The sequence below is a fragment of the Lindgomyces ingoldianus genome (assembly GCF_010093535.1).
Source record: "Lindgomyces ingoldianus strain ATCC 200398 unplaced genomic scaffold BDR25scaffold_17, whole genome shotgun sequence".
Taxonomy (NCBI): Eukaryota; Fungi; Ascomycota; class Dothideomycetes; order Pleosporales; family Lindgomycetaceae; genus Lindgomyces; species Lindgomyces ingoldianus.
Genome location: NW_022985178.1, coordinates 179,428 through 204,083, shown reverse-complemented (window position 1 = coordinate 204,083; position 24,656 = coordinate 179,428). Strand labels below are relative to the sequence as shown.

At 49.1% G+C, this 24,656-nt stretch overlaps 6 protein-coding genes and 1 non-coding gene across 7 annotated transcripts; 5 read left to right on the top strand and 2 right to left on the bottom strand.

The window, feature by feature from the left end:
- Positions 1-6,923: 6,923 nt before the first annotated feature.
- On the top strand, positions 6,924-8,162 carry BDR25DRAFT_303827 (uncharacterized protein). The gene is made up of 2 exons (XM_033690086.1): positions 6,924-6,965; positions 7,015-8,162. The coding sequence occupies exon 2, from the start codon at positions 7,176-7,178 to the stop codon at positions 7,887-7,889; it is 714 nt and encodes a 237-aa protein (XP_033547121.1). The 5' UTR covers positions 6,924-6,965; positions 7,015-7,175; the 3' UTR covers positions 7,890-8,162.
- Positions 8,163-8,430: 268 nt separating this feature from the next.
- BDR25DRAFT_287092 (galactose mutarotase-like protein) lies at positions 8,431-9,979 on the top strand (the record flags this gene model as incomplete). Its single annotated transcript, XM_033688296.1, has 3 exons — positions 8,431-8,705; positions 8,899-9,425; positions 9,478-9,979. Exons 2-3 carry the CDS (start codon positions 8,917-8,919, stop codon positions 9,977-9,979), a joined length of 1,011 nt encoding a protein of 336 aa, XP_033547120.1. The 5' UTR covers positions 8,431-8,705; positions 8,899-8,916.
- Positions 9,980-13,049: 3,070 nt separating this feature from the next.
- Positions 13,050-13,153, top strand: BDR25DRAFT_t27. Its single transcript has one exon. It is a non-coding gene; the product is annotated as a tRNA-Leu (tRNA).
- A 514-nt stretch (positions 13,154-13,667) lies between these two features.
- On the bottom strand, positions 13,668-19,599 carry BDR25DRAFT_287090 (uncharacterized protein). Its single transcript, XM_033688295.1, has 5 exons — positions 19,422-19,599; positions 19,238-19,362; positions 19,028-19,177; positions 15,064-18,978; positions 13,668-15,015 (listed from the first exon to the last, which is right to left on the bottom strand). The coding sequence occupies exons 1-5, from the start codon at positions 19,519-19,521 to the stop codon at positions 13,696-13,698; spliced, it is 5,610 nt and encodes a 1,869-aa protein (XP_033547119.1). The 5' UTR covers positions 19,522-19,599; the 3' UTR covers positions 13,668-13,695.
- Positions 19,600-19,731: 132 nt separating this feature from the next.
- Positions 19,732-20,284, top strand: BDR25DRAFT_33219 (uncharacterized protein). The gene is made up of 2 exons (XM_033692725.1): positions 19,732-19,827; positions 19,876-20,284. The coding sequence occupies exons 1-2, from the start codon at positions 19,810-19,812 to the stop codon at positions 20,182-20,184; spliced, it is 327 nt and encodes a 108-aa protein (XP_033547118.1). The 5' UTR covers positions 19,732-19,809; the 3' UTR covers positions 20,185-20,284.
- Positions 20,285-20,761: 477 nt separating this feature from the next.
- BDR25DRAFT_33215 (uncharacterized protein) lies at positions 20,762-21,770 on the top strand. Its single transcript, XM_033692718.1, has one exon. It carries the CDS (start codon positions 20,909-20,911, stop codon positions 21,497-21,499), a length of 591 nt encoding a protein of 196 aa, XP_033547117.1. The 5' UTR covers positions 20,762-20,908; the 3' UTR covers positions 21,500-21,770.
- Positions 21,771-21,867: 97 nt separating this feature from the next.
- On the bottom strand, positions 21,868-23,777 carry BDR25DRAFT_303825 (uncharacterized protein). The gene has a single exon (XM_033690085.1). It carries the CDS (start codon positions 23,756-23,758, stop codon positions 22,043-22,045), a length of 1,716 nt encoding a protein of 571 aa, XP_033547116.1. The 5' UTR covers positions 23,759-23,777; the 3' UTR covers positions 21,868-22,042.
- Between the last annotated feature and the right edge of the window lie 879 nt (positions 23,778-24,656).

Genomic DNA, 24,656 nt, shown 5'->3' with positions numbered 1-24,656 from the left:
ATTCGAATTTCCGACGCCGTCTATTGTTTTGTATGCGCGTATGCGCTGGCAATGTCTGGCCTGCCGTGCTGATGTACACTACCCTCTTCGCGAAGTCATGCGGCTATCGATTCGGCGTTGTGGCTGCTGATGTAGCCAGCCTCGCTGACCTCACTTAGTATCGTGAACCTGGCCTGATACTCGAACGAAAATGGAAAAAGAACTCGAAAGAAAGACTGGGCGGGCTGAGTACCGAGCTTTGTGTGTACTTTTGGACAATTTTAGAACTGAAGATGGTGGGATAGCGTCGTCGCTGTAGCTGTAGCTGTGGAGAAGACTGTTTGCCGAGCTGTCACTTTGAGGGGTTGTTTGTGGTCATGTAGATACGAAATTGAATTAGGTTCTAGATATGGAGCAAAGAAATCAAAGGATTAGGCTCTGCCTGGGATGGACAATTGCCATGATGGTATATCGTTTAGAGCACTATGAAGTCGTTCACGAACCGTCTCCAGACCTGGCGGTTGGAAGGCTATCAACTTATTAGTTCTTACCTAAAGATCTCCTAAATTTCATTTGGCACGAAGTTTCCAATAAGCAACTGAAGCTTAAACAGGAAAGTTAACCTTGACTTTAGGGAGGAACAGTGACGGAGTTTCCAACTTTCTAGCACAAGCAACGAGGACAAATCCAGAGGATTCGGAGAAGAGTAGGGGTGGCGATTCGTTTCAAGAAAAGGGACAATACTTGCGGGATGGAGAGATCCGAACAAACGATGATTTCAAGGATAGTCAATTCGAATACGAGAGTTGAAGCACCGAGATTCGATTCATCTGGGCTTTGAGGAGGTCAAGAAACATAAGAGAAGATTAGAGCGATGGGAGATATGAATGAGATGCACAATATTCAAGATATTGCTGGAGCAGGGAAATTGCGATACACACCACTGTAACAAAGAAGCCGCAAACTCAGACACAGAAACATAAGCTTCGAAAACATGTTCGCGCTCCGCAGCACTCTGATGAAGTCTAAACAAACCCACCCACCCCATCCTTCCCCCCTTCACGTGCTTCCCAGCTCATGCATGCACCTTCCTACAGACTATTTCTCCTCCTGAGAATAGATGAAGTGCAGATGCTCTCCACGCCCCCAACAAGATCCCATCCTGCCCCTTTCTATACTTGTACAACTATATTGCGGCTCAGATATCTATACCACTACCTCAGCCGCTGGGTTCATTCACCTCGCCACGAATACAGTGGCTTTCTCGCTTGTATCTGTACTTTATGTATTAATTCCCCGTTGTAAACGGTCGTACGGGCGTCTATGTTGGAACTTCCCAAACCTTTACGCCCAATGGCCGGTAGGACTCCATTAAGAGACGCAGAAGTCAGTGCAGGGGGCCTGAGCGCGATTGCTTCGCCGTGCGACGTGGAATCGACGCTGTGGTATGTGTTTCTTCGGCCGCTCATCTCATCGGTGAATTTCGCATGGATGCGCGTTGGTGGAGATTCCGTGCATCGTGGCTGGCCCTGGAGGATCAGGAAAATAGGATAAATAGGGCAATTATATATGTAGGGCTGCGGCGTGGGAGCTCTTCCTTATGCAGCTTACTATCTGAAATGTTTGTGTTTGGCGTGTTTTATTGCGGATCGGGGATCACCCTGAGGCGAAGCGAGGCGAGATGAGGTGGGGAATGAAACGGTATATGCACTGCTACGAGAGGTTGCCAAAATAAACGCGGGAAGATGAATCAAGAGAGAAATAACGACGAAACAGTGGTCCTGCCGTCTGCGGCGTGAACGTGAGAGAAATGTTGTGGCTTTGCTCAGTTCAGCATATACCGTATTGAGAATCTGATACATATGTTAGTGCTAAGTCGGCGGAGGTTCGGTATCGGAACAATTAAGACTCCTTGGGGGCGGAAAACGTGATATTTAGAGCCATTAAAAAAATCAGACATATCAAAAATGTTATCAGGCAGCGTGATTCAAAAGCCAGACACTGGTCCGTTTCGGAATTGAGTCTTGACGTGCTCCATTTGTCAAGCGCATGAAGACTGCCCCGCAGTTTCGAGCAACGAGACAGCGAAGCTTTCCGCACGGCTTTGAAATCCAGTGTGCAAGTCTGCACTTGCACGGGGTAGTTATCGGAGTGTGATGATTAATTGAAGAGAAATCGGAGTCACAGACTGATCATGGGGTCGAATGGCGCAATCAGAGTGGATTAGTAAACCACGACTGCGAATTACTATGCGAACATAGGCCCTCTAGAGAAGGAAATCGGTGAATGAGGAATTGTTGTCGTAAAAAGCGACTGACAGACGGTGGAAGGATTCTGAGCGTGGCTGAGAGAAACAATAAGGTAGGTTGAGCGAGGGATCCAATTGAAATTACGGGGATGATAAAACACACAACCGCCTTTGCTGCTGTGCCTCCACTCAGACCTTATGAGCAAAATTGTTGACGTTGGGTTTGAAATTAGTACTTGAAGGGTTTCTAGAAGCCGGTCAGCCTGAGGGAATGGCCTAGCACACGGATTCTATTATCGTGTCGAAGGAATAATGAATGAACGAACCCAATCTCATCACCCAGCAACTGAGATCAGCATTCGTTCCATGTAACACGCCAATAATCCATAACTTCAGGAAAGAATCCATGCGATGCTCAAACCCTACTCGGTCCTCATTGCATTCTCTCTCGCATTCTCTCTCGCACAACTGCAGATTCGTGCACTGCAACTGCCTTGTCAGCAAACACTCCGTCTAAGAAGGATCCCTAGAACTTGGGTAGAGAGTTGCTAATGTAATCTCGCTTCTCCTGACGCTAGATAAGATAATCCATGTGTTTCGCCCGAAGCTGAACCAAAATGTGAAGAGATTTTTTAAAAACTTTAAAACTCCACTCCCACAATGTCGTGTTGTCGCGGCCGACGCACAAGTGTCGGGGCCGGCGAGGTACTTGGATAGATTTCTCAGGCGGCCGACCCCTGAGCGGAATCGGGTGCCCGGGTCGCCGAGTGCTCGCCGCGGATCCCGTGAGAATTCGTCCTGGAGGCCAAGAAGGGAACATGCGAGAAGTTTTGTCGCGCTACACATTAGAGTGGACATCCATGCGTAATTTTCGATGCACCAATACACACGTGGTCTCAAGCCTTGGAACGACATGGCGTAAGGCTCAACTGACGCTTGGGGGTCGCTCGTCAGGCTGTTGAAGTCGGCTTGGCGGTCTCCAGATCGTATTCGACCAAAAACGCGAGACAGGGATGCCGTGGTGGATTAGGATGCCAACTAACCGGTCAAGGACGAGGCTGAGTCACAGTGAGGATCTTGCAAATTGCGTATGCGTTCATTTGTTGGAGATCTTGGCCGCAATTCTGTCCAGCAGGGTGGAAAGGGGACAAGAAGTGGAGTTGAAAATGTGAAGTGGTGATGTGGCGACCGTAGTGCGGCAAACTGATTGGTGGTTGGCAGCTCTCCGTTTGCCAGCATTCACAGCCTAGCGGAGGTGGAGAGGGGAAGTCAAATACGCCTTTTGGATGAACGCCTTCTGTAGATTTGAACCGCGTGTCGTTTGGGCTGCGGTTCACGGAGTACCTGAGCACACATCTTGAATTTATTTTTGTGAGCACAGTGAGACAGAATTTGAGTTTCAAGATGTGTGGCGCTCTCGTGGCTGGATGTGTGGAGTCTAGCTTTTCCCTTCCTGGCAGTTAGTTACGGTGATGAGTGGTGATGGCGTTTTGGAATCAACGAGCTTCACGAATACCTGTATTTTGCCAAACGTTTGTCTTCGGCGTCAATGATGGCATCGTCGACGTTGTGCCCAAACTGCTCATGGGTGGCCTCGCAAGGACATGCAAGGGTCCGAAGCGCACTTGCAATTGAGTTCATGCTCGCCCAAAAGCTCAAGAAAATGAGGCGTGTCTCTACATTCGGCGATCATGAGAAGGTGCTCGGCGAGTTTGAAGCATCATGCGCTTTTGCTCCGGGAGGACTGAGTGAACGCCGTTGTATTACCATCGCGGGGGAACCTGTCTGACTGTTTGGCAACGAGCAAAAGATGTGAGCAGCCACATTTCTCTTTAAATGAATCCATGGATAATATTTCAACTGTCGCGGTAGCGGTTTCCTGATACTGCTGGGTCTCTCTAATGATGTTGGGGAATTCAACTCTCAATAGACAGGGGCTGCAAGATGCTGATAGATCCTGAATCCAGGGTGCATCTTCAGCTAATATGGCAAGCGGAATCTGGGCTCTGCGTTTCTCACGATCTCTCCCAAGAGTTGAAGCCGACTGCATCGGTGAAACCCTTTTCAAACTTGAAAGTGAAGTGGTGGAGGGTTGTTGGAACCATGTCGCGACAACTCTCCAATCCCCCACCACGGCGGAGCTCCGTTGTGACTTTCAGCACTGCGTAGCGCACATTTTCCAAGGCGGCTCGTCGCAACGTTCCTGTTTGAAACCAAGGTGTCTACGCGTGGTGATGCCTGACCAATGGTCTTAGCAGCCTTATCAATCCCATCCCTGGATGTTAAGCAAAGACAACAACTGGCCGGGAGATTGATAATACGTTGTGGTTGAAGTATTTTAGTACAAAACTAGCTTGGGATAGAGTATGTGTTGTCGAAATAATTTAATCAGCTCTATCGAGGGCTAACTAGTTGTTAGGGCTTAGTCAAGAGGTGATGGCTTCGGTGCTCCGAGTTCGATCCAATCTCTACTCACTCTGCGGTGCCCACCTGAGTCCACTTGCATGATCGCTCAAGAAGAACCCCACTAGGATCAATCTGTAAGCCATATTTCAGATGCAAAGAGGATCGCTGAAGCAATTCCGCTGGAGTCGGCCGCAGAAACATGCAAGTGAATATTAACGAAGCAATGACGAAAGATTCCAGCTAACTCTCGGAATCAAAAGCTCCACAGTCAGCAAGTTGCATGAGGGCAATTGCCCAACAAGGAGAATACTAGTTAGGATAATGTGTTTCGAAGTCGTGCGCTGAACCTGCACATTTGTTCAGGGTGCTGACAAGGCGCGTGAGGTTGCTGACGTTAACTCGCGAAATTTAAGCTTACTCCCAAAACTGCACAGCCAGCGGGATTCGCAGTCGTCTCGTCTAAAGGGCAATTTCGCGCGATGGAGCGAACCGCGTTGGATACGCACACGCGGGGCCCAAGTACGATGGGTACGAACATCTCGCAACCTTATACCAAAGCGGTTCTCTCAGCCACGATGCCTGACGACGACCATAGGAAATTGAAAACACAACACCGTGTTCAAAATATGCCTCAGGAGGCCGTTAGTAATTAGCCATGCTCCAAGCGTGACAAAACGTCGATGGTGAAAATGCAAGGGCAAGCCCATATTCGGCCTACGGGCGTATGAGTGATGGTCTGAGAGGATTTGCGCTTCGGGAGCGAAAAATGCCCGTCCCGAGCATGTGCACAGTACCCGGCACTATGAGGCAATCGGAAAAAGCTCCACAAAGAATTTTCTGATGAGAAAATCGGAGAGATAATACGAGGGGAGGAAAAGAACATATACACATCCCTCATGGTGAGTCTGACGGACCAAACAAGTGCCCGGTAGTGGCATTGATAAGCAATTTCAGAGCACAGACGGAGATGGCCTACATATGGAAGGTTTGATATTCGCCATTCGAACGCTACGACTGGCTGCCTGAAGTCTTTGAAGCGCAAGCGCGAGCAAGATAGAGTCATCCAGCGTGCTGTCAGCAGCCTTGCACGTCGCTTGGTGATGCTGGTGCGGAGTTAGTGAACAGCGACAAATGGTTGGCGCGCATTTTTGTCCAGCACTATCGCATCTCGCTTTCTGGTATCGCCGTTGTACGAATATGGCCGGTGTGGCTTGAGGGGTGTTAACAATGGACAAAGGGGTGGGCGTTTGCGTGCTGCCTGGACGCAGAGTTGAGCTCGGTGCTTCGGCCACTCGTCTGTCCTACGAGGAACCTCAGAACGTCAGAGCCAGCGTTCTTCAGAAGCCATGAGCCATTTTTTGCATCGGGCGACCGCTTTAACAGGGCAACAAAAGGTGGATTATGGCCAGTGGAGTTTTGAGAATGGTCGGCCGAGCTCGGTCAAACAAAAGCCTGGAAGTTCTAGAAATGGGTTTGAATAGTGTTATTAGTGATGAGTGATAATGATGATGTCGATCATGGGAGAGGTTCTGCAGTTCTGCGCCTGGACAGGCCTTTGTCGATTTGAAGTGCTCGCGTTGGGCGGATGCTCCGTCCGAACAGAGGGTGTTCAGCGGCTTTGTAGTGGATCCGATATCCGAACGATGTGCAAGCGTGGCCGACTTCCAGCCAGCTCGCGACACTCTTTCTCCACGATGTGGTATGATCACACTCACGTTGCCCTGGTCGTCTTTGTCCAGCACCTCCATGCATGTCCACGGTCCACATGAAGGCCGATTCCGCGCCGCACTCTGGCACCGCTTGACTCTCCGCACCGACTGAGCCCAGTGATTTCGTAAGGTTGGCGCAGCACACCAATCCCAGACCCCTGCCGCGGCCAAATGTAATCCAACACTCCCGACTAATAATTGAGGGAGCTTTAGCAGCGCGGGCGTGCACATTCCATTATTACATATTTATTACCGCCTTTCTGCCCTGTCTGGAAAACCGTTAAGGCCGAGCACCGTTTGGTCCTGCCCTGACTGAATAGATATAATGCCATGCTGCCCACACATGCCACGCCCGTATTTACGATCGAAGAATTCCAACGCAGGCCTTCTCAGTTCATATCATTTGATGTTTTGTTTTCCATAAAAGCAAAACATTCCCAGTCTTCCTCAGCCTCTCTCCACACATCTTGAATTGGCTTCCTTGGTTTCACCACTCCCATCACTGCTGAGCTTACTGCCGCCACATGTCCTCACAGCGATCAAATTCAATGGAGGCCTCACAAGACAACATAAGAAAGCGAGTCTGCAAAGCTTGCGACCGGTGTCGACTAAAGAAATCGAAGGCACGTTCGGCATATTCATTACGATGACCTATATCCTAATAAGACACAGTGCGATGGTGCCAGTCCCTGCAGCAGATGTAAAGCAGACAATGCTATTTGCGTTTTCGGAGAACGAAAGAAGTCACAGGACAAGGTTTACCCTAAAGGGTAGGCTCTTCCTTGCTGTTGTGGTGGTCCAGTTTACTAAACTAAACGAATAGATACGTGGAGATGCTCGAGCAACAACAAGCACAGCTCGTGGCTGGTCTGCGGGAGTTGTATAGCCGACTACAAAGTGGGCAGGGCTGGCCAGGTCAACCTCTCCGTGAGGCCCAAGGCGGACACCCTCTTACCCACGACATACTGGAACGACTCGACTTGCTCCATTCTTCGAGCGATAGCAACAGCAACTACGAAGGGTTCGAAGAGGACTGTGGTCGCATGCAACAGAAGCTCCTTGAGCAAGGCGCTCCGTACACACACAGGCGAGGATCTGTTAGCTCCGATTCTGAGCATGGACATTCATCCTCATCATCATATGGAGGCACACCCACAACGAAGACCCTATCCTTCAACGAGCACTTCTCACGCAACAATGCTCCTCCAACACCACCTATGAACAGTCCGTTCCCTAGGCAATCACAAATAACACCCCAAATCAAACAAGAAACACCACTGGTTTCGTCAGCGTTCATGAACACAGGAGCCCTAGACCCATCAGCTCTCACTCGTTCAGCATGGACAGCAGAAGCAATGATTATGGATGAACCCATGGATTTTGGCAACAAGTCCATGTACACCTTCGACACGTTTAACAATTTCGATACAAGCTCAATGATTCTCGATCCATGCGTGATCAACCCTGCAGGGCCTATGATGTCCGACTGGAACGATGCCAATGATCTGGATTTCAGCAATTTCATAAATAATCCAGTCGGCGCATAATTGGATTATTCTCCCTTTTCCTAGAATTGTCGTTGGTTGGTACAGTGTCTAGCGTTCAAGCGTCTTGGGACAGGTCCACTTCATGACCCGGATCCGGTTTTGGACCAGGCGTTATCGGGCATTTCGGAATTTGCGATTATTTAGCATAAGCTTGAGTGATTTTGGAAAGGCATCGTGGTACCCAAGAGTCGAGGCTTCACAATGACGTTCATAGTTGAACGGCGTATTGAACGGGTTGCGTCCGAGGAGTGCCACAAGACAGAGGCGTAGCGGGAAATTGAAAGAATCAAAGAGTTTGCCAGGTGTCGCACTTGACCAGATTTAGGAATGGTCAGTAATGCGTGTACTACGCTGATAACAATTGTATTATTATTTCCACTCGATGTTTTCTTCGCTGATAATAATGAACGCATTGATCGACGCGCTTCAGGAGTCTATGCACAGACCACTATTACTAACCTTAGTCGTCAAGACCCATCACCACGTGAACTCTCTTCCAAACAAGACATGGGATCACTGCTCTTTGATGATGACGAGACAGCTACACCGTTGAGTGATGGCATTGTGCGAACATCAGATTCATGATGAGTCTATTGCACCTTCATTTCGCCATCAGGTCACCTATTGGATCAACACCCCACCGGAACAATTAATATCATCTCTCCGCTTGATTAGGCTAATCAAGTGTCACGTTATCAGTTAACTCTTGTCATGATGTCCTCAAATACTTCATCTGCTCACGTCTAACAGACAGATTTGGTCTAAAAGGACACCCCGGCTTGTCGACTCAAACTCCGCCTACTTGCACCAGAGAAGGTAAGTTGCACAAACTTCCAGAAACCCCGCACTAGGATACTTCCTAGAATCATTACATCTCAACCGACCCCGCTACGTTTTGGAACCCCCAAATTCCCTGTCTCCAGCGAAAGAGTCCAGAAGGGCGCTAGCTTTTCTCCATCTTCCTTTCTAATGCGTTCGTGCCAGGCTAACGTACGTCCCCGATCATTAGAACTCTATTAACCATAGGATGGACGCTAAGACATCTCCGAAAGCCTTCACCTTCCTCCCACTAGGGGCCATCATCAAGGAATTCAAAGTCAATGGCAGAAACATCGTCCAAGGCTTCCCTCATGAAGAGCTATACAAGCAGTACAACGCACCTTTCTTCGGTGAGACTATTGGCCGAATTGCGAACCGGGTATCAGGAGCCAGAATTAATGAGTTGAATGGAACTTCCTACCAATTACCAGTCAATGATGGACCAAACTCCCTTCATGGCGGAGATATGGGTTGGGGAAAGAGAGAGTTTGAAGGACCGTCTAGCGTACAGAAGGACGGAAAGGATGCCGTATTCTTCAGATACCTCAGTGCAGACGGAGAAGAGGGTTATCCTGGGACAGTCGAAGTGAGGGTCTGGTACATCCAAGAAAAGGAGCAAGAAAATGGAGTCGAGAAGGAGGTGTTGCACATCGAATTTGAGGCTGAACTGGTTGGGGATGAGATCGCTGAGACTGCGGTCAATATGACCAATCATAGGTGCGTCCCAATTTGAGCATTTAAAATAGCACTAAATGAACCCAATGCATAGCTACTTCATCCTTAGCGATGGGCCAACAATCTCCGGGACGCAGGTCACTCTGATAACAAACATATATCAGGTTGTAGATTCCGGCGGCATCCCTACAGGACATATTGAGGAATACCCTGGTGTGAAATCGAATGAATCTTTCATACTGGGTGAGACGGAACCAGATATCGATGACTGCTTCATCGTGAATACCGACCCAAATACAGTTCCGATTGATACACGTCCATTGCCACTCCAGAAAGTTGCATCATTCTATCACCCAGAGACGAAGATTCATCTAGAAATATCAACCACTGAGCCAGCATTCCAATTCTACACGGGCAAATACATCGAAGTACCAGCTGTCGGAAATATTCCGCCTCGGGGGCCCCGCTCGGGATTTTGCATTGAGCCAAGTCGTTACGTCAATGCCATCAATATTCCTGAATACAGAGGGATGATGCTTCTCAAGAGGGGAGAGAAATACGGAAGCAAGATTGTCTACCGCGGCTGGGAAGCATAGACCTAGTATGGTAGCATGGATCCCTAGCTTGGAGGAAGTTGTTCGTTTGTCATATGGCAATCCCATATCCGATAATCGGAACCCAATATTCGGATTTGATAGCCGCATGAGCTGTACATACGGCCGGGCTGCTGTCAACACCTCCGGTATTATATCTAAGTAGATAGTGTTACAATTCCTCCCTCGTCAACATTCTCCCTCAAGAAAATGCCTCAGTGAGTCGGCTGACGATAAAAATCACTGATCAACGTGTGTGACCTATGACTATCAATCCCTGTTTCGAGTAATTCTTGCAGGACAGAACACGGGAGATTTGTTTGCCTCGCACGAGGTCGCCGCAATCGGCGTTAGCGGTTCGCCGATTCCGAGCAGCCCTTTTCCGAACTACACGTCTCTCAACTCCACTTGTACTTATCAAGCTTCTCAATGCAAATTCTTTCGTCCCGGTATCCACCGAATTCTAGATAATTCTTAGCGTCCCGAATGGAAACCGAAAATGACTGTCACGACAACGTCACAATGCCATACGCTTCTGCACATCAAATCCGCTTCGTCCCATTTGAATCAAGTGCAGGAGCCGCATCTGCAAATGTAGTGTCTTCGCAACACGACGCCATCGCCAGGCTTTTCTAATCGTCGGCCATCCAAGAAGTTTATTTCTACACAGTCAATCGGATTTTGCCCCCAAGCTCCTTCAACTTCCACAGGAATTACCTAGTCAGTTACTCACCGTCTGCCGAACGCGGCATCTTGCATTATATCTTCATGTATCTGCATCTGTATCCCAACGAGCGTACGGTCACATTCAGAGATCGGAATCAGGCTTTTCTTAACGTTTGTATCATTGCTCAATATTCAACCAGTGGCACCGCCATGAGGCCTACAATGCCATCCTCTCTTCGAATGTTGTCTCGAAGTTGATATCAGATTATCGAGTGCCGAACGAAGTGCCCACCGCTCTTGGCTCCTCAACGTCAAGCATATACCTCATACAAACCAGTATTCGTGAACTGCACCCCGCGGCACTCCATTCCTTGACCTGTTCGACATCTTATTCTACATGTCTTGTATTAGATTGTCCGTATCTTCGCCTTCTTGATCTATGTATAGGAAAAATTCTATGAAGCCTCTGCGCACCTTACCGCAGATTTCTGTCCAGAGATAGCATCGTACTTAGCATAAAACAAAGGGATTACAACTTCCTCAAGTTGGATATGTCGGAAAAGGGGCATTAGAGATTGATCGTCATTGTAGTGTGAAGTAACGATCATGGTATGCTTGAGATGGAGTGCAGGACGGTGCCTAGCTACAAGTGGGCTTTCCGTATACACTTGGCGAAGGATTATCAATGATGTCACCTTAAGTGTCCTATACTTAACTAACCGATTAGGAGGACATCAGATGCTAGATCAGACGTTAAACCTATAAGGATATGTAGTTCATTACTTACACAAATGGGAGGTCAAAGCCTATGGCTCTACATTTCTGCAGAAAGGGCGGCATTGATGAGCAACCCTGCGGACTCCTAGAATTTGTTCCCGAAAATCTAGACAGAAAGGAAACTAGAAGGTCTAGGGAACGCCTTCTAAACATCAAATCGAAATAGGATCCAGGGTATTTTGTGACACTGCCTTCGGCACAATGTAACTGCAACACAGAATACCCTCCGAGCTCTGATCTAGCATCCCGATAATCGCCCGGAGATTTGACTACCAGAGTGACCTCTCTGCTGATAGAATCGGATCGTGACCACTAAGACATGATTTCTGAGCACTTCCTTGCACCCACTGCATAGCCAATGCATATCAACGTCGCTCAACCAACGTTTGCGGTTGGTTTATGCATCGTACCACTACCATATTACTTACATTTAATCGCTGACAAATACATCAGTGGTCACGCACAAATAACCCTCTGCTCCGGGCATGCTGCGCGAAGCTTGCGTACGGCTTGGTTGTACATGTTAAGACAGGTATTCCATTGAACCGACCCAATTGTTTGAACGATTCAGAAGTTTGAGTCTTTTACTGTATATTCCAAAGCATATGGTGGGTCATCTCGTCGTGCTGCATAAGGCTCTGATTATCTTCGGCTAGTTTACGCTTCACACATATCCACCACAAACGCCTATATACAGTAGTTTCGATTCCAATCCCAACCTCAATCCAAGGCGCTACGGAGCCGTGCCCACGTGCAAGTTAAACACCGGATAGCCTCGCAATTTCACCCGCAAATTACACTCTGACCATACTCAGACTAGTCCTCAGTCAACCTGTGCATATGTGTAAAGGCAACTTCTCCCAACTGGTGACTATTCCCGCACCTTTTTCTGCCTGAAACACTTCCCATTCTGGTAATCCATTCGCGCGAATGGGTTACGGTAATGGGTGGCGCGTTTCTCACTGCTGAATCAGGTGTGAGATCGCGTTAGTCATTACTCAAGTTGATCTGTAAGCCTGAGTCAGGAAAGGCTATATTACTACAGTACTACCTAGCTGGTCCCAGCAATATGGAAAGCTGAGGGCTGAGGTTGTTGCAGCCACCAACTGTTTTCTTTCCTGGACGAGAGGAAACCTGACGATTGGGACGAGATGTCATGTCACGGCATGGTATGTGCAAGGATAGCTCGATCGTGATTAGAACTCAAGTATACACTTTTTTCGGGTGTAAGGAGTGGTCTTGTATCAACATAACGTTATCATTGAAATTCGGCTCCAGTATGCTGCGATTCTAAAAAGAAGAGCCACCAAGCTACCCGTCTAAAATATTCACCTGGTCGAACTAGAATTCTAAACACTAAACTCAATGCTACGCACCTGCGTAATTGTTGTCTCTAAGCATCCTAAGATCTCGACTCTATTGATGCGATGTGATGACATTTCTCTGGCTGCGCCGACTCTCCATCCCACACACACATGCACCTGCCTGACCCCGCCCCCACGCTTCGATGAGTCGCATGAATGTCTGCGCCTCCAACACCAACGTTACACCGCCGTTTTGTCCCAAAAATTTATCAAGTGAATATAATAGATAACGTTTTCAGAAACATGAATATGTTGCTTGAAACGACGACACGATGGCCGAGTGGTCTAAGGCGGTAGATTTAAGTTTTGTGATGCAGTCCTTGAATCTCTACTGGGGAAACCCGCGTGAGTTCGAACCTCACTCGTGTCAGCATTTTTGCTGGATCTGGTCTCTTCGAATCCTTTTGTGTGGGTGCGTGAAGTGGTTTAGGTAAAGGAGAGTTTGCGAGGTGACAGCTCTCAGTTGAAAAATAGTAAGTGGAACGTGGCTGAAGGTGAATTTTTGGCCGAGGAGGATTGTGAGATAATAGTGGGTGAATAAGGACTTTCTGCCCAACAGTGCATCTTGATTAGGCACGGATTTTTTCCTTGGGATGTTAAAGAAGGGTTCTTGGGAAAAGATGGTGCCTGCAAGTCATGAAAAATCATGGAGGAAACGAGCACACCTCCAGGCGGACAAGAAATGCCAGGAAAATTACCTAAAGGCCTGGAAAGAATGTAAATTTGCATCGAGCGTAACGCCATTGGACGAGTCGAAGAACGGACAGCAGTTCGGATGGAGCAGTTTGTGGGAGTACCTCGCACATATATATGTGCTATCCACGCCCAATTTCCGTGCGAACGATAACTTAATATCATTTATAGGAATAGGTCAACTATAAAGCGTTTCCTTCAACTCCTTAGAGTTCACCATTAATCAACTCCACTAGCATCTCTAACACAACTCTCCCAACAGCCCTCCCAATCCGCTCTTCCACCTCCATAAGTACTCTCGAAACTTACCATAGCCAACTGCCCCAAGAACGGTCGCACTACCCTATCCACCAGCTCCCGTCTCGCCATATTGGTAACCTGAGCATCTTCCTCTTTTTCCAATGCGTCTATCAGCGGATCCAAGAATAGCACTCTCTTCGCATCTTCCCCAAAACCTGTACTCGTATGTGTGTGCGTTGGCACAGAGATTGAGGGACGTGGACGCGAAGTCGGTGTCTCACTAGCAGACAGGATCTCAGAAATTTCGTCAGTGAGGGAGGTGGGATACCATTCCGCAGGCTTGTAGACCGCGTCGATGGTATCCGTTATGAACAACCATGCGATGAGTTGGAAGTCATCGGGATCTAGTACGACGAGTTGGTCGAGCAGTTTGCAGGCTTGGATTATGCCGAAATTGTTGTAGGATTCTTTATTTTCGGCATCGGGAAGAAGGGAGGAAAGTGCTGACGTGAGCTCGCCGTTTATGATGGGCCAAAAGGGTGCAAGATGCACGGTGGATGATTTGAGAATAATGGAGCGGAGGAGGATGATTAGGTCGGGGCGGGTAGTAGACGATGGAGATGAGGCAGGTGTGGCGGTGAGTAGTTCAACGATCTTCTCCATTACCTGCGTAAGGTTGGGCGTAAAGGTGTCCTCGGGCGCTGCAAGAACGAGCAGTGCAATTCGACGCAAAGTTAGTTGGGTCCTGCGATCTGCTTCTTGCCTTGCTGAAGCAGCACCAACGCCAAACATAATGCCAGCCGTTGTCGGTGCGGAGAGACGAGAAAGGAGTTCAGGTAGCCGGTCTTTGTCTGAATGAGTCCATTGCGCAAGAATTGGTAACCAAGAGGCTTTTAGTAATGGTAGAGGAGTGTTGAAGAACCGAGCATCGTTGAAAGCATCGTAGATTTCTTTCTTCCAGAATTTATTGGCCTGAGCTACACGCGCGAGCTGATACAGCAGATCGAGGATAGGCTTCGACACGTTCTCTGGAAATGCTTTTGCGCGAAAAGTAGGCCCAACGACACTCGTTGAGATATTCGTGACGACGTTGGTGACTCGGTCATTCTCAATAAGAATGGCGGGCAGGTGGGGTACGATTGATGCAAGGGTGGAGACGACATCAACCGCACGCTTCTGCCCCTGACCACCGTTTGTCGATGTGGACGTTTTTTCAGCTGCCGCGACTTGAGCTGGCTCTTGCAGAAATCCCATTGATCGAGTGGTAAACACAGCGGTAAGGATCCTGGTGAAAATGTCCTGGTCAAACTGTTAGCGAAAAATGTAGCAAGTAAAGAAAAGACGTACTGCTAGCTCCTTCCTCATCTTTCTTTGCTCCCCGAAGTTTGTGTGGTCTACCTTTTGCCCAATCACTGCTGTAAACTCCAAAAGAGTCGGCAAAATTTGTCGATGTGGCAGAGGATTTGCGAGAACATCACGTAAGAAAAGTGTACAATCGCCCCATATCTCGTCCATCGCGTCATCTTCTAAGGATTTCGTATAATCTACGAGAAAGGCAACTAGGTCAGTGTCGTCTAAATCTGATGTTAGCGTTGACATTCGATTCGGATCTAGAGCATTCGGGTTGGTGCGGCTGTAGACCGCATTGAAGATGGCTGGAATGGTATGCTTAGGCTTAGACCCATTCAGAACATTAAGCAGACCCATAATGGCCGTGGCCTGGTTGTCATCTTTCGATGAATGAACCCAGAGAACCGCTAGCGTCTCTAAGCACTCTAGTGCTTCTGCGGTGAAAAGCGATTCCAACATACGCCGAGCTCGGTTGCGCATGCGGAGCGCCGTATATCCGAATGAAGCAGCCGAAATTGGATCCTGACGTGCATCTTTGGAGCCATAACCACCCCAAGCCCAAATCGAGAAACATATTCGAACCGTATCCTGGAAACACAGGAGCACCGTAAGCCTGATATTTGCAGTTGGAACTCGAGCTTGTGTTGCTTCTGATGAGAATACACCCGAGACCATGTTACCGAAGAAACCTTGAGGTTGTTCTGGAGATTTGTTTGCTGTACTCTTTGTTTCTTGGACCATTAATCGGTCGTGCGCCTTCGCTAGAATGCGCTCAAGGCCATTGATGAGAGAAATAAGGGTCGATTCTGGCGAGACTTCGTCAACATTTGCTGCCGTCCTGAAGATGGACCTGAGCTGTTCGAACGTCTGATTAATCTGTTTGCAAAAACATTCCACGAGGGCAATGAGACTCTGGAAGATGGTGTCGGCAAATAGCGGGAGGACCTCGGCGAGAAAGTGAACCCAGTCGTCGAGAATGAGGCGACTTGTGGGAGATGAAAAGCCGAATTTTAGGCAGTCAACTAGTTGAGGGGGGGGTGGTACGGGCTGAGGTTCGGCTTCTACAGGCGATCTGTCCATGACAAGAGATAGTCGTGATCGAGTTGTATTGTGAGGCGTCGCATTCTGGTCCACTTGGTGCTCCTCTACTGATTTGAGTCGCAGTCTTAAGGCCAAAAGCGTTGCATCGAGAAGAAGAGTCTGTAAGGAGGGGCTCGAAGTTTTCAGCTTCGCCATCAAAGGTACCTCAAGCTCTAAGCCCTTCAGTGAAGCTGCCAATGGGCTTTGGTAGATCTGATTGATGATGGTGATTGCGGTTTGATAGAGCTCTTGGAGATGGGATTGTTCCTCAAAAGTTGAGGATCTAGTCTGGATTGAAAGACACTTTAAACAGGTGCGGACGATCCACTCCTGTAAAAAGATCTTTGTGGGAGCTCCTTCGTTCGTTTGAGGTGCCAACTCTTCGGATAGAATTGACCAAGTGTACGGAGACGGTCGTTTCAAGATGTGGAGAATGTGCTTTAGATAGTAAAGGCACTCTTTTGTATCGGACAGCTGCTGTCGAAAGACCTTCGATTGAGAGACTATGTCTGGAGACAAGCTGTCATCGGCTGACACGCATCGTAGACATTGTAGGTGGACAGCGAGAACCTCGAAAACCTTATTCAATGTTGGTAGGTCTTGTAACCAAGTTCTTACGAAAGTAGAGAGCTCTGTCCCCTCGTCCGCAAGCGAATCAAGCAAGATGAATAATGGCCGAGTAAGGACGGAATGAAACCCACTGCCGGGTAGTAATGGTGGTACACCAAGTCCACTGGAACGCCTTGACGCTGAACTGCCTCGTTTCTCTGTTTGTAAGCTTTGCTCGTACATAACGTGCGTCCAGAGAATTGCGAAGCGCCGACCTGCATCAGAGTAATTCGTTGGTACTAGATGCTCAGACGATGATTCTTGCTGGACAAGGATCGAAGAGATCGCGGCTTCTACCATGCGAGTGGAGGATGAGATAGCATGTAGTTGTAATATGCACCGTACGGCCTCGACGTGATACTTTGGGATGAAGGGATTGAGATTATGCCAAAACGAGGCAACGAGAGGATGCATAATATCCGGAAGTTGGGAGGGGTTTATGTATGGATTCGACGGTCTTGCAGTCTGTAACGCTGCGAGAACCGAACTAATAGCAACGAGATTGGTGAATGGTATCGCATCCATTGATTGGCTCGGCGAGAGAACATATCGGAAGGAGGAGAGTAGATCAAGCTTGCTTAAAGCCTTTAGGTCATGGACTTTGAAGACCAGATTCGACAGAATCCTCGAGGACATTTCAGACATGCTATTAATCTGTGTTGATTGAATGGATGCTGAGAACATAAAGGCTGATTCGCGCAAGATCAGCTGCCCGAGCTCTGCTGCTGAGAAGGGGGGATCGGAGAAGTCGAGATTTCCATGAGACTCGTTATAGAAAGAACTGAGCTTTCGCAGTGCGTCTTGCGAGGTAACAACATCATTGCTCTCCGTATCAACGACATGTTCATCCCTTAGTGCCCGGTCTGGCACAAACGAAACGAGGGAGTCGGTAATTTCGAAAGCAAGATCTGAAGTTTCTTTTTCCAATGGCTTATTCCCAGGTGATCCTTGAATGACTCTATTGAGAGCAGCAAGTGTGGACAGTATCATTAGAGGCATATGGTGAAGAAGCATCTCCTCCTCTTTTAAGTTAAAGCGAGCAAGTACAAATTTGGCAAGCTTCATCTTCCGAGGTCCATCGTGGCGATTCGCCGATTTCGGCTGCAGCGAAGAAGTCACCAAGTCGATCAACTTGCCCCATATCAGACCACTCTCTACACCATCGAAGAAGATGCTAGCGCTCCTCATTACCTCGTCTAATTGCTCCTTTGTCGCGACCTCGCTGTAGGATTGAATGCTTTGCAATGCTGGTAGGAAGACCTCTGGGATGATCAAACCACCTACCTCCCAACGATCCATGAGAGACAAGCAAAGCCGGAAAGGTTTGGCACGATCAGAAGGGAGCGTGCTAGTCCGATTGATCATCTTCACGATACTTGATGTTAATGCTGGAAGCCCATGCTGTGAGAAGTATGCGGCATGATGCGATGATATGTCTGGCCCAATGTTCTTGTTGTCTTGCGTAGGGGATGCCACAGATTCAGTTCCCTCTGCACCCACCGGAGGCTCTGGGCCTAGGAACCATGCCCATAGCCTTCGGTTGAGGCTCATATCTCTTCGCGATACAACACCAGCGGCGGCAGCCACTAAACGCTCAAGGTCATCCTTGCTTATTCGCTGTTGTAATACGGGAGAATCAAGAGGCAGATGGCTGACGAGCAAATCCAGAAATCCGCGCTGAATTAGTAATTGAGAATCAGATAACCCTGCTTCGAAACTGCGAATAAGCAAACCCGGTTCTGGTGATATTGCCGCTTCTGCTTCTGCCGACAAGGCTTCTGTAGGCATTGATTTCTCGGTTGCAAAGGAACCACAGCGTTGAGGCTTCCCAAAATGCGGGAGACGGCGGACTAGATATGCAAGGGCTCCTTGTCGTCTAGATGCATTCGTAATTGTCGCAAGGAAGAAGCATTGCCAAAAATGCGAAGATCCACTTTCGGTTTTGGCATCGACAATTTCTTCTGGATGACTTTTGACAGCATCACGGAGCCTGTCAAGCGCGGATACCATCCGCTCGAAATCCTCGCTGGTCTCATCTTCCAATCCGGGGAGGAGGCACAGAATAATAGCTTTTAGAGCTGGTCGGAGTGGTGCTCCATCTAGTCTCAGAATGTAACTCTCTAGGAGAGAGAGAAACAATGGGCGGACAGACAGCGATGCAAAGGATAGTACAGATGCTAGTCCGGGGAAGTAAAGGTTGAGATCACGAGAAAGCGCATCTTTCTGGCGCATGCGTTAGCTGCTTCGACCAATAATGGTGGTATATTCATACTCCTATTATTGAAAAAATATATGCATAGACTTCAAGGGCTTTCTGATGTACTCCTGAAGGTAGCGTTGGGGTCAAGCACTGCGCTAGTCGCAGCGTGACCGTGTCGCTATGTGGAATGATGGGTGATTCGGCAGGATGCGCTTGTAGAGCCTGGTATCCTGTCAATAGGAGCGCGAGTGGTTTGTAATTCTAGATGAGAGGAGTATAGACCTTCAACAGTCGGCCCAAGAAGGATATATAGTCCGCCCATTCCTGCTGGGCGGTATCCCATAGGGCCAAGGCGCGTTCGACGGCGGCAGCATATCGTCGGAAACCTTTGTCTTTCTTGAAGAGCGCTAGGTAAGGTATATGTCAGCCATTTTATGACAGTTTGAGCCCAATATTAGGGACATACCCTCTTCAGTGTTGTTGCGGGTTGCTCTTGGTGAAGGCGACGAGCGCCCAGAGCCCGTTGGAGAGAAAATCTGCAAACTCGCAGAGGGTTCAAGGGACATGCTGAGCCGGGCAGTAGAAGAGGAGTCTGTCAACTGAATGCAAGCCGCAGGACATGCTTAGATGAGCTAGAAAAGAGTCTCTACATTTCTGCCTACTAAGTGAATCCTCAGAGACGTTTCGCTGTTGCGCCAAGATGGGACCCGGAGATATGTTGTTCCCCTCCGCAAACTCACATGCCCCTTCCGTGAATAGGCTACGCATAGCTACTACACCCTCAGCTCGCTGTATCCCAGCCAAATTGTGAATATTGTCCATATAAAACATTTGGCAGGAATGACACAGGCTTAATGAATTCATCGTTCCCGGTATGCTTACCAGTGCCCTAAACATGATCATGCAACTGACGGCAGCAGGTCTTGCAAGGCCAACCTCCTTCAGTCATGAGCCGTCCGCCTATATATCATCTCCCACCTCCAGATGAACCTCCTCCTTCCTACGATGATGCTACGCACTCCTCCTCATCTCCTCTTCTAGTCGGCCCACCCCCAAATTATGGGACTTATCAGGCGTACCCTGAGCCAGATGCATCCTCTTCCGCCAGCAGTGACATTGAAGAGACAACAAGAGCACTTCCAGAATGGGTCGGTCAAGCGTTAGTAGTACTTGTCTTTTTAGGCATACTATATGGATTCTGGAGACTTGTCAACGACCCTATGGCGTAAGCGGATGAAGCGTTTACCTCTTCGACAACAGCCATCTGTATCGTATGGTATTGCGGCTTAGCCCGACAGACCGTTTTGTGTGGATACTTGTGGGGTGGCCCTTATCTCGTTAACTCTCCTCTGAGGCTATATATCCTATGGTGTCAGCCGCTTATTGGGACGATTCAAAGGATTCGTCTTAATTCTAAGACTTCCCGGAGTTATTCAGAAAGACACCGGTCTGGGGGTTGTAAGCTTCGGGGCGTAGGCTTTCCTGAAGATTCAATCTGGAGTTCAAGAAGATGCAAGAGCGGACCGACCCTGACACTGCGGGCACGTGACCAAGGCATTACTCGTAAGAACAGCGGTAATGAAGCTTTGGAAGTTGATAGGACTCTTAGATGTTTGTATTGATCATCTGCAGACCCTATTTTCTCAACCTTCTTTGCCATCCTGGCACATTACTAAACACACTCGGGCTTTTTCGGAACGCATAGTGCGCTCTCTTCCGTAAAGAGATCCAAGCAGTCATAGCCATTGGAAATCGTTTCAAATTCTCTCCCCTCGAATTGCAGCCTCGAAAGCTCCACCGTACCCACCGCCATGTCCACTGACGTTCCCTTATGTCGTCAAACCTCTTCACCTCCAGTCAAGCCCAACGCCGTTCACCGAACGGAGTACATGTGTCAACGAGCTTCCAGAAGCGATCCACAAAATCCTATCGACACCGCTTCGCCTTGTCTGCATGTCGATAGTTTCAAGTTTAGCACTCTCGCCACCATCAGCCTTATGTGCGGGGATGTTACCCATGGTGTCTAGCCAATCAAGTCTCGCAGATCGGCAAAGGATCAACATGCTCCAAAACCCCGGAACAGTAACGCAACGGTCGTATCACCCAACATGTCTCCGAGAACCCTCCACGACTTGCGAACTTACTTCGAGGCTTCTCGTATCTAGGGGACTCACCGATAGAGTGCAAATCGTTTCCTCAGCTCGTATACTGCATCGCTCGCATTGCCCCGCACCCACCTCTTCACGACATCGCAGTCCGACGATCTTGCCGCCTTGCACCAGCGGACCTTCCGACCATCCTGTGTCAGTCTTAAGTCCTTTCCCAGGTGAGGCGGTGAGATCCGCGCGTGTTTCAAGCTCATCTGGGCCTGCATCGTCCAAAGTTGCGCTCCGTCAGGGAGGCAAGGTCACACAAACAGAAGATATTTTTGGTGTACGATCGCTTACTCTGTGTGGTTTTCCATGCCAGGGTACAGGCGTTAAGGCTGTGGTCCCCGAGGCCCAGAGACGGGCACGGCTTGTTTCATGCGCAAAGCACATGTAGTCAGACCAGGGGGATGGGTGGGCTGGAGCTTGGGTCTCTGATGGAGCACAGGGCATCTTCGGTGAGGCACGGGTGAGAAACTCAAGGATGAGGGCAACATGAACCTAGCGGGGAAGAGCGGCCGCAGGATTATGGTCAACCTTCCCGCCTCTAGGATGCAGGTTAGAGGGACAGGTAGCGGTTCCCGAAACCTGGAATCAGTGATTGGTACTGCGGTGCTGCCATTCCATCCATCCTTTACATGCAGCATTTGGATTCGTACCTCCAATATCATGTTCCCATTGGTATCCAAACATTTGGTACTACAAGTCTTCGCGGCAATGCAAACAAATCAGGACACAGGCCTTAAATGACCGGTGAAGCAGATGTCAGAAGAAAATAGCCAGTCATCCAGTCACAACACTCTAACGCTACCTGTGAACAATCTGCAGCCGCCCACTTATGAAGCTCACCCACTCCTGGTCCTTTCCACGGCATCTCCAAACACTCCAACCCAATCCTCCTCTCCCAATACTACGGTTCTCATCCCCCACCCCTGAACAGCTACGTTGCTCCTGCCTCGTCGCCACCCTCATGTTCCCCTGGAGGCGGTCTCCCAATCCTCATCCCCCAGTACCCATACCTTCCCATAACATCGCTCTCCCCGAGACACTTGGGCTCACGATGATCCTCGAGTGTGCCCAGTGGCCAGATAGGGATGATGCAGATCTCCTCGTCTGTGCACGAGGGACATTGCTTCCAGGTCGTCCATTGGAGATACCAGACCAGGGAGTCAATGACCGAGAGTGCATGTGTTGGGGGTGGGCTGGTGCGGCTGAGGGAGCGGGATAGGGATAGCGTGGTAATATCAAGGGAAGTGAGGAGTGTGCTGCAGATGCGGCGCATGATGGATTGGACGGCGCGGGAGGCGAGCGAGGTGCTACTAGGGACAGTGTGCAGGAATTGCGAGATACAGCGCTGAGTTTCGAGGCTTGTGTTGCGGGATGTATAGTCGATGAAGGGTTGGAGGAGAGTCGAGAGGTATGTCGCGTATTCTTCTTTCGAGGTCCGGATGGGAGAGGTTGTATTGCTGAGGTAGTGGAGGGGCGTGCTATAGCGCTGGACAATCATATCCGTGACTTCTTGCCAGTTGACCCGGACGACTTCCTTGCCCTCGCCTTCTCTTTCGCTATTCAATATCATCGCAGTAACGCGATCTCGTATCCTGACCAAATCCTCATCCCCAACGTTTTGGAGTCTTGGCATGGGGACATCACTCACAACATCATTCTTCCACAACTCCAACCCTTCGTCCTCAAAAACGGTAACAAAATTCTCGAAATCCAGACTCACCCTCGACCCGCCAATCCCATGATACCGATCTGTAATCGCCTTGATATACCGCCAGCCCCCTAGCATTCCGCCTTCCCCGGTGCCGTGTCCCCCACCTCCATTTCCAGGCTCGACTACAGGCATAATACCCTTAACTTGCAAATGCCGCCCAAACTCACAAAGAATAATTTCGAACCCTCCCTCCATTCTCAACACCCCATCAATTTTGTTGTCCCACACAGTAGCGGATAGATTGCAGAGAACGTGGGCACGCTCGAGTTCTTGCCACATTCCACCGCGCTCAGGAGCAGAGAGATTGACGAGGAGGTAGTCTTGGGTGTCGAGGGTGCCGTTGGAGGTTTTGCCGGCTGACATCCCGTCTATGTAAAGGAGGTGGAGTGGGTGCGTTGAGGCGTAGGTGTGGAGATAGCCCGGTTTGGAGGGTTCTTCCCCTTGGAATTGTTTGGAGTTAGGGATGAGAAATGGGTGTTGGCGGTCGTAGGAGGGGGTTAGTGAGCCAGGAGGAGGTGGTGAGCCAGGAGGAGGTGGAGGGCCTTCGTGCGGAGGGAACGGCGGCGGTGGTCCATGAGGATGGGGAGGTGGCGATCCTCTATGAGGCTGTCCTGGAGGAGGCGAAGGTGGTCCTTTGTGATGACGGTCCAGAGGTGGTGGTGGTGGATGACCCTTCGACCAGTTCTGGAGCTCATGGGGGTCATGTTCTGCACTACTATCCCATACTTCAGGGAGCGGAAGAGGTGGTGCACCTGGATTATTGGGTGGATTTCCCTTCTTAGGTGGCCGCCCTCCTGGCGGTCTTCTCGGTCTTGCAAATATCAAAGCGTGTTCAGGTTCGAATGCCAGCCATTCCATGCCCCTCACTGGTTCCGGGTTTGAAGTTCCATGATAGAGCTGAACACCCGCTGGAATTGTCGCCAAGAAGAGCGACATTCCATTGTGATTGAGCGAGGAGCCCCATTGGCGCATTGAGGAGTGGATCGCATTGAAGATGTGATTCGCATTTTGAGGCTCGGTTACTATGTCGGCTGTGAGCGCTGGAGAAACAGAGCAAAGGAGAAGAGTCGAGGAAATCAAAGCTCCAGAAAGCATCTTGAGCTTACTGAATATCGTCTCAGCTCAAAGTTGCTCAGATAATGATGCTGATGAATTGGCTCGCTGGCTCGGCGAGATCGTTAACAAAACATCTACACACAATACAGGAAGATTCAGATAAACTCGTAACGAAGCAGTAAAGGAGGACAGAAAGAACTAAATCTCTTCATTTCCTACTCTCAATTTTTGACGATAGCTCTTTTCGGAGCTGTGTTACGCGTCCCTGTCCAAAAGGTGAGAGATCCCGAAGCTACGTAATCTTATCAGTTGATAAAGATCCCTTCCTCTCATTGGTCCAAATGGTCCATGAACGCTTTGGGAAGTGCAACAACACTCTCTGATAATTGCTTCCACGATGTGAGAGAAGTGTCGAGAAAATAGTTTCAAATCCTTGTAGGAACGTTTTCTGGTGGTGTAGTGCAGGCGCTTCGAGACCCTAGGCAAATGTTGGTGGGTTCGTAAAGAGGCCATTCAGAACAACCTGTCAAGCGCCAAAGGCTGGTTGGTATGTCACTTTGCATGCACTGCAGTTACAACTCGGTGGGTGAAGAGCAAGTTCAGACTTGTGTTTTTGCATGATGATTAGGAAATGTGCATCTACCATCGCCAGCCCTAAGAAGAACATGCAGCTTACCTGCATCAAGTACGAGCTCCGTAGAACAAGGAATGGAAATTTTGACACTGAAGAATGCAAGGAATTAGACACAGAAGATGGGGCTAGCGCTTGGGATGAACT

What these genes read in the sequence shown, in the direction of transcription:
- BDR25DRAFT_303827 (XM_033690086.1), top strand. Translation starts at nt 7,176, where the DNA reads ATGCTCGAGCAACAACAAGCACAGCTCGTGGCTGGTCTGCGGGAGTTG.
- BDR25DRAFT_287090 (XM_033688295.1), bottom strand. Translation starts at nt 19,521, where the DNA reads ATGTCCCTTGAACCCTCTGCGAGTTTGCAGATTTTCTCTCCAACGGGC. An exon ending in CCGCAACAACACTGAAGAGG is followed by an intron (nt 19,363 to 19,421) that starts GTATGTCCCTAA and finishes TACCTTACCTAG; the next exon opens with CGCTCTTCAAGAAAGACAAA. An exon ending in AGATGAGGAAGGAGCTAGCA is followed by an intron (nt 15,016 to 15,063) that starts GTACGTCTTTTC and finishes CAGTTTGACCAG; the next exon opens with GACATTTTCACCAGGATCCT.
- BDR25DRAFT_33215 (XM_033692718.1), top strand. Translation starts at nt 20,909, where the DNA reads ATGTCGATAGTTTCAAGTTTAGCACTCTCGCCACCATCAGCCTTATGT.
- BDR25DRAFT_303825 (XM_033690085.1), bottom strand. Translation starts at nt 23,758, where the DNA reads ATGTCGCTCTTCTTGGCGACAATTCCAGCGGGTGTTCAGCTCTATCAT.